At 44.1% G+C, this 11,397-nt stretch overlaps 1 protein-coding gene across 1 annotated transcript; it reads left to right on the top strand.

Moving 5' to 3' along the window:
* The first annotated feature begins 4,203 nt into the window (after window positions 1-4,203).
* On the top strand, window positions 4,204-5,082 carry LOC147613951 (18.1 kDa class I heat shock protein-like). The gene is made up of 2 exons (XM_086781268.1): window positions 4,204-4,536; window positions 4,634-5,082. Exons 1-2 carry the CDS (start codon window positions 4,323-4,325, stop codon window positions 4,891-4,893), a joined length of 474 nt encoding a protein of 157 aa, XP_086637394.1. The 5' UTR covers window positions 4,204-4,322; the 3' UTR covers window positions 4,894-5,082.
* Window positions 5,083-11,397: the final 6,315 nt, after the last annotated feature.

Raw genomic sequence — 11,397 nt, 5'->3', positions numbered from 1 at the left:
GTCCAAATCTGTAAACGAGCCTTCCTCAGATCAACCATACTCTAATGAATGTTCCAGATACTCCAAAGTACACAATGAACTTCACTTTTGATGTAGAAAATCAAACTGATTGCATCCAAATTGAGCTGACATGCGCGGTCCAAGGTACCCAATTTTGGCACGCTTTCCAAGGCTCCAAATTGCAATGTAGTGGCTCAATCAAGTGAGGATAACTTGCATTGACACCTAAACAAGCTCAATGTTGCATATCAACACCATCCAAGATGTGTACATACCAATTTTGTCAAACCCCCTTCTCTGTTTTGAGAAAAACCAGAAAAACCAATAAAACCAGTAGTAAAATTGCTCTAATTTCTTCAATGCTTGTCCAAATTGAGAGACCAGGCACTCATTAGCTTAGCAATTATGTCCACTAACTCCATGTAAAAGGAATTAGACCAATTGTATAAGATGAGAGAGTAATTAGTCGATTAATCACACTCTGTTTCACTAATGATAGTAGACAGCTTGTTTAATCAGCTCATTTCCAGTTCCATAGATCATAACTACTCAAACCAATCATGTAGCAACCTTCTCACTAGTGTGAATCACAAATTTGCTAAGCCAATTTGGAAGTTAACTAATCACATCAGTTGATTTGAGTCCTCCACTTAGCAAATAGTTAAAAAAACTACTCTATTTCTCTGTAGAAGCTACGCCGCCTGCTGTAGAGGAGATTTCGAAGGATTATATTGTCAATTGATAGCATATAATGTTGCCTAACAGTCCAAGGCAAGTGTAAAATCCATAAATTGTATGATTTTTGCAAAAAACTAGGGTTAATCTCATCCACCATGTGACTCTTTTTCTCTGTTTTGTGAGAGCTTCAAAACCAGTAATTTTCAATCACTTAAATGCATCATATTTGCTCCAAATTCAGTGTAGGGCTTGCACATGAGTTGCCAATACATTAATCCTTGTCACATACATGTTTCTTTGCCGGATTTGCATCTATTTTTACCATACATCACCGCTTCCAAGCTCTAATGGAAAGCTTGCAAAAAACCAGATTTTTTTTTTGCTTTGGGCAACCCTAATCTGCCTTGTTTGTGCTTGAATCACCTGCAATCCACTCAAGGGTGTTTAGTAGACCTTACCCAGTAGGCCAAGCTCTCAGATCTGATAGAAATTGGTGTGCTCCAAGCTTCACAGCATCAATGGCAAGCTTCACACACAACTTCTTCTCCCTCTTCTCTCACTCACTCATAAACCCTCATAGAGAGCACCAGGCTCTGATACCATGATGAAAAACAGGTAGAGGGAGAGGAGACACACACACAGGAGCAAACCCTAATAGATATTGCAAACCCTAACCATAGAGGGAAGCCATCTCCCTTCTCACACAATGCATAAAGCCATAATCCATTTTACACAAGACACAGTATGTGTTCTGTCCACACACTACTAACCCTAGCTAATGTCCACACACTATGGCCAGCTGGATGCAGTCATTTATGTCTCACACATGCTGCTACCTAACATGCCAGCACATAGCACAGCTGACACACGCTAACATCGAGCTTGAATCTCAACAAGAGCTAGGTTGTCCTCCATTGCCATGCTAGATAGGCTCTAAGCTCAATGCTCTATTAATAAGAGGCAATAAGTTACTCTTCAAGGATGGGATTTGACCTAAATGTAATGCTAGAAATCTTATAGGAAGAGAGCTAGCACTCTCTCGCAGGTCCATAAAATTTAAGCCCATGTGTGCCATATCATCACTCCCTAGCCAACATGAGTTATTGTGAAATGAAGTTTTAGGCATATAGAATAAGAATGCCATTTTCCATCATGTACACCATAATTAATGAGGTTACCGTAGCCATTACCTCTCATGAATTCACTGTATTACTAAAAACTAACTTCAATTGCTTAGGTGCTTAAGTGTGCTACAACAAATGCATCTGCATAAGTATCTATCTAACTTCAACTGTTAAGGTTCTTGAGTGTGCTACAACAAATTTGTCTGTTGAGCGACACAAAGACTACTTATTGAATCTTACTATTTGTCTTAGATCTTGTACTTTCATCATGGTGATGTAGCATTATGTCCATGTGCATATAGACATGATGTACAACGACGTCGATTGCACCATGTGGTTGCCTACAAAACTCCACGATCGTACCTTTCCAATGCTTGTTAGGATTACCATTGTGTTTTCATTTTACTTTGAATGCTCCTTGAGTCTTGGGTCTCATCGTGATCTAATCTGACTTCCTAAACCGCTGAGGGATGTAGCTGCCCCATCAACATCCTTCCTGTTGAAAAGCTTCACACTTTCAATGTTACAAATGTGTTTTCTCCTAGAGCTCATCTACAAAGGGAAAAAAGAACATTATTATCATTTCGTTTGGCTCAACAATCTAAATAATGAAAACAAAACTTTAAAGAAATGTTGTGAATCTTGCACTTGTAGTCAAGTTGAAAAATAATCCTGTAAGTTTTCACAAATGACATCATGGGTGGTTAGGAAGATTAACAAACATAACAAACAAAATAAAATCACGAAGAAATCATGATTAGAAAACATAGCTTAACAAAGTTTATGAGACTATTAAGATGGAATAAAAAGAGGCTGAGAGAAAAGGAGGAAAGATGAAGCAGATACGGCGGAAATAAGTGACATTGTAAGAGAGTTGGGAAACGAAGAGAACTAAGTTCAAATTATGGAGAAAGTCTTCAATTAGACTAGCTTTCAATCAGTATGGCCTGTTTTTTTGATATTCCTTCTGACATACATTTTGGTAGGTGGTATTCAGGCCTCATATTCTTCTATTCTTGAGTTTTATGCCAATATATTTTATTCCTCTTTTTTGAGCTCGAAATTATGGGGACCACTATGACAAAAAAGATCCATGTTACATGGATCTAGAATCCAGGCACTCTCGCTGGCCTTATATTATTTTAATGGGCTCTAAAAGGGCCCATTTGGAGCCCGAATTTTCCCTAATGTGTAGTTTAGCTCAAGGAGGAGTTTTGAGATGTCAAGATCAACATGAGCTGCTGACACTTATGACATGACTAGGTGATTGCTCCACCTATACACAACTAGAGCATTTATTAGCTGATGGGTGAAATCTTTATGACATACATTTTGGTAGGATGGCATGGTTAGGATCTTTGTGGGAGCTGTCCTCTTGGATTAGGAAGCAGAGACACATCTCAATCCAGCTGACCCTTCATAGTAAGATCACCAACAAATATCCCAGATTACCTCCTACAAGTCCCATGTATTACCTAGAAGATTTAGGACATCTTAGCATCCTTCTTGTTCTTCACAAAGGACAATCCAAGTTGCTCTTAACCAAGCCCATTAAGAGATTGGTCTCTTTCTTCGGTCAGCTTCCTGAGAGGAGAGAAAAGGGTCCTTTCAAGAGTTTTACATCTTTATGCCAACACAATGCCTAGATCGAGACTACTCTTGAAGGCATTGAAGAGAGGTGAGGTTGCGTCTAATGTGGAGGCCACTTGCATTGCTCTCTTGAGGCATTAGAGCGGTAAACTAGGGTGGAGTACAAATACCATGTAAGAGTTTCCTTTTTCTCATACCACCGTGGAAATGTTTAGTAGGGTCATATCGTGTGATTTTGTCAAAAAGTCTCATTTTCTCCCTCTTTTTTACATTTACGATGCATGCTAACCAAAGCCCTCGAGGATTGTGTTGGCATACGTGGGGCCAAACTTATATCAAACCTCAAGTACATCTCAAGGGGTTGTTTATTCCATGTACCTCGCCAAGCCCAAGATGACACACCACTATACGTTTATAAATAATATTTATGGTTGTAATATTATATACTCATTTGAGACCATAATCTTGACAAGAAAAAATTGAGAATAAAAGTGACCTGCTCATCAAGTTGGGGCAAGGGAAAATTTTGAAAATTAAAAGGTTACAACCCTTAAAAATTTGCCTACTTTCAACTCAAATTTCAAAATGTAATTTTCAAAAATCTGAAGTTGGATTTACACTAAACCCGAGTTTTTTTTGGAGCACTTGGGAGGCACCCTTGCGAAAATTAGAGGTAGGACGTAGAGGCTTCTAGAACCCTCGGAAAGGAATGTTCGGGACGCAGGTAGTAGCTCCGAGAAGGCCCTACTACTACGTTTATAATAAACCTCCACAGAGCGACTCTCCTCATCTCATCGCATCTCAATTCGCCAGCAGCAGCTACATACACACACACTCTCTCTCTCTCTCTATCTCTCTCTCTGCCGCCTTCCTCTGCCCTCACAGCAGTTACCAGTACAGCAGTACAGTACAGTACAGTAGAAGGAAGAAATGGCCCTCTCTTTGTTCGGCCGCAGCAGATCAGGCGAAGATCCCTTCGACTCCCTGCTCTTCGATTCGCTCGCCTTCCCGTCTTTCTCTTCCTCTCTGCGCGCCAGCTTCCCGGAGCACCCCAGCTTCGCCCGGGACGTGGCTGCGGTGGCTAATACGCAGGTGGACTCGAAGGAGACCTCGGATTCCCACATCTTCAAGGCCAACCTGCCTGGTAAGAATATCGCCCCCCCTTTCCCCCAGCTTCCTCCTCCGTCTCTTTTATTTGCTCGAATATTCGCATGAGCAAAGTAGTGTGCCCCGCTCTGCAGGTCTGGCCAAGGAGGACGTGAAGGTGCAGGTGGAAGACGGGCGCGTGCTGCAGATCAGCGGCGAGCGCAAGAAGGAGGAGACGTCTTCCTCGGACAGGTGGCACCGCGTAGAGCGGGCGCAGGGCAGCTTCCTTCGACGGTTCCGCCTCCCCGACAACGCCAAGGTGGAGGAGGTGAAGGCGGCCATGGAGAGCGGCGTGCTCACCGTCACCGTCCCCAAAGTGCCCCTGCCGGAGCCGAAGTCTGCCATCTCGGGCTGAGAGAAATCGTTCAAAGACTCTCTCTCTCTCTGGCTATGTATGTGGTCGAGTCATGTGTGTTTATATTACAGGGTCCTTCCTGGATGTGTAGTAGAGGGACCAGTTTTGGGTGTTCTTGTAAAAGTTTAAAAAAAGAAGAAGAAAAGACTGTATGACAACTTCTCTTTTTAAATAATGGGAAGCTTTTGTCGATGATGTCTATCTAGCTTAGCTTGTTCAACATCACGGACATGTATGATCATTTGTTTTTGCTGATGTTTAGCATATATGAATGTATATATACAGTGAGAGGATGGACTATATGGATGAAGTAGTACATTAGAGACTATTGTACTTGCCTCTTAGCCATGCCACAAAATTTTGAAGAGTTTTTTTTTGAAAAAAAGAGCTTTTCATTAGTTATATAAAAAAACCCATTGGGCTACAAAACCCCTCTCCTGTTCAAAAGTAGAAATTGGGCTACAAAACCCCTCTCCTGTTCATAAGTAGGCAGACTAGAAATCTAATCAAGGCGGCTAGGGAGACTCTCCCTAGGTACAAAAATTACAAATAAAAGTACAAATAACTAAGACGCTATAACATACAATAGGAGGAGAGAAAATTTACACAAGTGGCCTGTACTACCAACGGGGGTACTTGCGTGTAGAGTATAGAAAGGGCCGCTACGCCAAGTGCCGTGGTAGGCGTGGGGCCGAAAGATCGCTCGATCCAAGTCACCCTGGATGTGGTTATACTGTCCTCGCAAGGTATGAATCAACTCCTGCTAGGCCCTGAAACAACGGGCTCTCCAGGTGAGAGGCTGCTGAGAAGCTCCCATCGTAAATCCCTCTCCTGTGTCCAGCCGGCGGACGAGAAATCCGGTGAGGGAACAAGGCGAGGCTGGCCCCTAATTAATTTGATGGCCTGGTTGGCCTGCTCCATCTCGTATCCCAGAGCAGGCCCTGACGATGTGGACTAGGCAACGGCGTCCCACGTATACATGCCCTTTGGAGAGAGGGGGCCAAAATGTGCAGCATCCTCAGCCAAATCTGCTGCGCTTGTGGACAATCTCCTATGAGAGTCCCTGTAGCCGCCAATGCTCCATTGCAGCTGGAGAGCCCCTCCTCGCAGTCAAAATATGCCTCCCCAACCGAACAATATACTGGAAGAAGGTGATCTTTGTGGCCTCAGGGGACGCATAAGGATTGTGCCACTCGTACTTGCCAGGGTCCTATTGGAGCCGACAGGCGAAGGGACGCACAACGTATGCCCATATGCGCCAATCAGAGTCCACATCTGCAGGGTCTGGATCAATATGTCACTTCCGAGAAGCGACGGCCACTACCCGAATCCTCTGAAAGATGCACTCTGCAACCAAAGGCGACTCCGCCTCCACTCTCTGAAGTCTACCCTCCTCATGTATCTCATAGTAGAGGCATCTACCATCCTCAGTGCAAGCTCTGATAGCAATCAGGATCTCCAACTGTGTAAAGGCTTCCATCCACCGTGGGGCCGTTGGCTCGAAAGGCATGAACTACTCCTCAGTGAGTGCCTCCTGAATGTCATCCCTCATAATCAGCCCCCCTCTGAAGTGACTCAGCCTCTCCGCTTGGATCTCCTCCGGGAGACTGCAAAAGGCCTGCCAATCTCCAAAACTACGTGCTGGACCTGCCGCCAATGGTCCCTAGGCTAGGCTGAGAGCCCAGCATATGATCCTGCTCTGTGCATACCACGGGGCTCTAGATGAGCGGCTATCTCACCCACTCATCACAAGTAGGAGGTCTGTGAGAAAGCCCCAGTCTTAGAAGCTCCAAAGCTCGCAAGATGCTCAAGGCAAATCTGTCCTCCCATCCTCTACTGAGGCATGTCCTCATCTCTATGAAGATCCACCGTATCTCTGGTGCCCAAGTGCCCCTATTGGGGGAGCTCTAGCCTGTAGTAGCCGCTGAAAAAGAAGCTCCTTCCAACGCTCAGTGCCTGGAAGTAGCCCCCGAACAATAAGCTTCCCCAGCAAGGCTCTACTTTGATCAGCTGGATCTATAATGCGCAAGCCCCCCTAGGCCCGCGAAAGAGTAATAACTGCCCAAGCAACCTTAGCCCGGGTCGACTGACCATCCCGCCCAGACCAAAGAAAGTTCCTGATCAGCCTCTGTACCTGACTGATGCAAGAGCTCGAGAAGATCCAGCAAGATGTTGTCGGGAGGCTGGAAAAAGAAGAAATGCCTCTACAGCTACCTACCCAGCAGCCTTGGAAGATACAATAAACACAAGGGGCACCACCAGCACAATGCTGGAAACTGAAATCTCTCAAAACACCACACGAATTCAAGCCAGAATATACACCAGCACCTTCAATTCAAAACCCTTAGATTCCCTTTCTTTCTTAACTCACTCAGCTCACCACGACTGGCTATTCTTTATTTCGTTGCCCACATACCCATTGCTCACAACACTTACACTAAGAACCATTTCCCCGCTCTCTTAACACCATATGGCCACACCCAGAGCTTGTACAGTGGAAAGAAAAGTTGCTTAAAACTTCTTGTATAACACTGCTTACAAGGCCCTCTTCAGAGACAAATCCCAACACATATGTCCTTAATTAGATGGCAGGCCAAGACTTTTATTTGCACAAGTCTCCAAAGGAAAAACTTTCTTCTCCACAGTCGGCGTCAACACCTTCGCTCCTAACTCCCCTCGTGCTCTCCACGAACCTGGTTTGCTCCTCCTCTGGGTCCTTCACGAGCTGTGTTTGCATGAGCTTGGTCCGCTTGCTCTGTAGGAGCCTGTGTCTCTTGGACGCCCAACCCACACTCTCCTCGATCTATGGCGGTGGCTCCTCACACAAAAGCTCTGCTCAAAAGCCTCCCAATGCTTCAATGCTCTCCACGAGCCTCTCTCTACTGCAGTGCGATCACTTCTACCCTGCCCTCCAGAGGCGGCTAACTCACCTGCGACCTGCAACTCACCCACACGAGCCCGTCTGCTATCGCCAGCCAAACAGCCTGCATGCTCAAAACCAAGGCGGCTACCCTGCAAGTGTTCGCCAGCTCAACACCAGGACGAAACGGCCACCTTCACTCTTCAGGCTCTTCTCGTCGAACAGTCACCGCACGATCACTCTCCCTGCCGGCGGCTCCTCTCCCAACGTCAGCTCACCAGGTACCCGCTCTCTCTGTGTTGGTTCCCCACGCCGTCTTCTATAGCCCGGTCTTCATTTCTACAAGGCGGCTAGCTTCACGTCTTGCATCTTCTAGACCTCTGCGTTGGCAGCCCAATAAAGCTCCATGTGGCTATTCCAAGAAGCTGGCCACATGGTATATGTATTATTAATTTTTTAAAAGCTTCAAAAAAATGGCCACACACTACAATGGCTCTATCCTTCTCCTCTTATTTCAGGTTAACACGCCGCGTCGGACCTTCCAGAACCAGAGCTGCCCACAAGCTTTCGTCAGCTACATCATTATCAAAACACGGCCATTTCCCAGCCATACTTCAATGCCTATCAAGGCCTTCATCAAGATCTTTTTTAAACACCAGAATCCACACAAATACCACGTCTCATCACCATGGCTATTATGCCCAAACCCTCTGCAATGTGGAGATACACGGCCATTCCAAACCTGAAGACCCTTCAAACTCAAGCACAAGAGCAATTTATATTTTGCTGGCATCCCTTGTAGATTTCAATATTTACAGTCTAAATTAGGCTCTCTCCACATAACCAGCATATGTACATCCATTTCCACCAGAGGTTCATCAAAACCCCATCATTGACATCCTCATGCTCTTCCACCTCTTATTTACACAAACAAAAAGCTCATACAATAAAAACTTCAAGTCTCCAGCAGCTGCTCCAAAGAAAAATGCATGCACTAACTCACTCCAAAGCCATTCAGTCTGTACACTTGCCAGGGCATTTAGGGCAAAGTTTTATTGCACACCACGCATCCCATATGTACACGGACTCAAAACACCTTTACAGAATTTTGCCTGACATACTTTGCCCAACCCCCAGCTGCCGCTGAATCATTCATGATCAGCAGTGAAAAGCATTTCAAGACCTAAATCCATATCCAAAAACTGCCCTTCATCTGAAATCACATCTTCAGACACTGCATCGTGCACAATCACCATCAAACGTGCATAATACTTCTTCAGCCTGTATCCATTTACCCTGGAAGCATGTAAAGTTTCATCTAAATCTGCCAATTGATAGGTACCATTGGCAAATCCTTGCATCACCAAGAAGGGTCCTTCCCACTTAATTTGGAACTTCTTATGAAAGGAATTATCCAGCCTGCTATTATAACGTAATACCAAATCATCCTTCATAATTCCTTTACTTTTAATTTTCTTGTTGAACTTTTCCAACGTCCTTGCCTGCATATCTTCATAATGCTTCAAAGCATTATCCCTGTTCAGCTGTGCTTCTTGTAAATGTAACAACCGCTCTTTAAAGGCATCTTTAGACTCTTCCAAAAGCTTTTCCAACATTTTAACAGCTGGTATCTCCACCTCAATAGGCAACAAGGCTTCCTTCCCATAAACAAGATGAAATGGAGTGAAACCCATGCCAGTCTTAATTGCTGTCCTGTATGCCCACAAGGCAGCAGGCAACTCCAGATCCCAATTCTTGCCTTGTTGCTCTGTCACCTTAGATAAAATCTTGATCAATTCACCATTGAAGCGCTCATTCAGGCCATTACACTGTGGATAGTAAGGTGTGATAAAACTGCGAGACTGATCTTCATCTTTGTACACAAATAATCCATAAGCTCTGCTCTGAAACCTGGACCCTGATCAGAAAGCAATTCCAATGGCACACCAAACTTACAACAGATATCCTGATATACAAACTTTGCCACTTCCTTAGTAGTAATTTGTTTCACTGCCTTTGCTTCCGCCCATCTAGAAAGGTAATCAACTGCAGTCAAGATGTAGCACTTCCCTCGGCTAGTAATAGGCAATGGTCCCACAGTATCAATTCCCCATTTTTCAAAAACATCATAAGCAAGAATTGTCTTCCTCATTTCAGGCTTTAATATCCGTCTACTGTGAGCTTGGCATTGTTTGCATGACCTGCACCAATGATTAACATCCTTATGTACACTTGGCCATACATAACCTTCCTGCAATACCTTATGCAAGGTAATCTTTGAGGAAAAATGTCCACCGCATGCTCCTTCATGGTTTTCCTTAATAATTTTGTAGATTTCTTCCTTCCAAGGTACCCGTCGCATTATCACGTAAATTCCCTTCAAATACAAAGCATCACCAACCATCACATACCTTGCAGCTTTCCTGATGAAACCATATTTTTTTGATTTGTCAATACCATTAGGAATCATCCCTGTTAACAAGAACTCCTCAATATCCTGTAAATTCTCCCTGCCACAATAAAATGATGCATGAGCTTTAAGAACAAAACTTCACCAATCATTCCCTGGGCTGCTTCATGAGCCTCCTCATTATGGCCTTGATCCACATGCTTAAGACTCCAAGCTTTAAATTCCTTCAAAGAACTTTAATCTTGAAACACATTTCTTTGAGTAACATATTCTTTGACTTCCAAACTCCCAATACCTGTTTTACCACAAGCAATGCATCTCCTCAAATGCGAATATGTGTACACCATGCTTCAAACATATTTGCAATCCAACTTCCAAAGTCAGATACTCCGCTTCATTGTTGCTATGTGCATCCACCTTAACACCCTTCTTAAAAACAAGGCAACCCTGTGGATCATAAAGCACCAAACCTCCTGAGGCTGCATCATGGCTTTTCCTGTAAGAACCATCAAAATATAATAAGTGTGCATTCACCAGTTTAGCCACATCCTCAACTGGCTTCTTGATGGTTTCCTCCTTTATAAGAAGAGGACTCTCCTTATATGTCAGTAGATCAGCTAAGGTAGCCCTGGTACTCTCTTCCACCAAGAATGAGAAAGTAAACTCCTGCAACTCAATCACCCACTTCATCATAACCTTAGATAAATTTGTGCCATTTATCAACTGAGGCAAAAAAGTGTAGCTCGTCAAAAACACAAAGGGGCGAGGCAACAAGTAATGGCGGAACTGCCTACATGCATACATCACACTAACCATAACAAGTTCCACCTCTGATAACAACCTTTCTCTAGCAAGTTTCACCCTGCTAGCACAGTAGACTGGTTGCATATAATGTGATTCTTTCCCCTTTTGTAACAACATAGCTCCAATTGCATCTTCACCTACTGAAGGGTTGACATAAAATACCTGTTCCCAGTTAGGCGCCTCCATTGTAGGAATAGCACCCAACACCTCTTTCACTTTTTGGAAAACTACCTCACACTCCTCCGTCCAATGCAAAGGATCATGCTTTGCTGCTTGCTGCAAAGGATATAACAACTGTGAAGATAGAGAGATGAATCGAGCCATATACTTCACCTTTTGCACAGAAGTAGCCAGTTGCCTTGTATTCTTTGGTGTAGGAAGAAGAAGAAGAGACTTGACTTTATCAGGATCCGGATCAATACCATTCTCT

This window comes from Cibotium barometz, chromosome 43 (assembly GCF_041138505.1).
Source record: "Cibotium barometz isolate CiBa-2024 chromosome 43, ASM4113850v1, whole genome shotgun sequence".
In the NCBI taxonomy this organism is placed as follows: Eukaryota; Viridiplantae; Streptophyta; class Polypodiopsida; order Cyatheales; family Cibotiaceae; genus Cibotium; species Cibotium barometz.
Note: the sequence above shows the minus strand (reverse complement) of the source record. Positions and strands in the feature narration are given on the sequence as shown.

What these genes read in the sequence shown, in the direction of transcription:
- LOC147613951 (XM_086781268.1), top strand. Translation starts at nt 4,323, where the DNA reads ATGGCCCTCTCTTTGTTCGGCCGCAGCAGATCAGGCGAAGATCCCTTC. An exon ending in CTTCAAGGCCAACCTGCCTG is followed by an intron (nt 4,537 to 4,633) that starts GTAAGAATATCG and finishes CCCGCTCTGCAG; the next exon opens with GTCTGGCCAAGGAGGACGTG.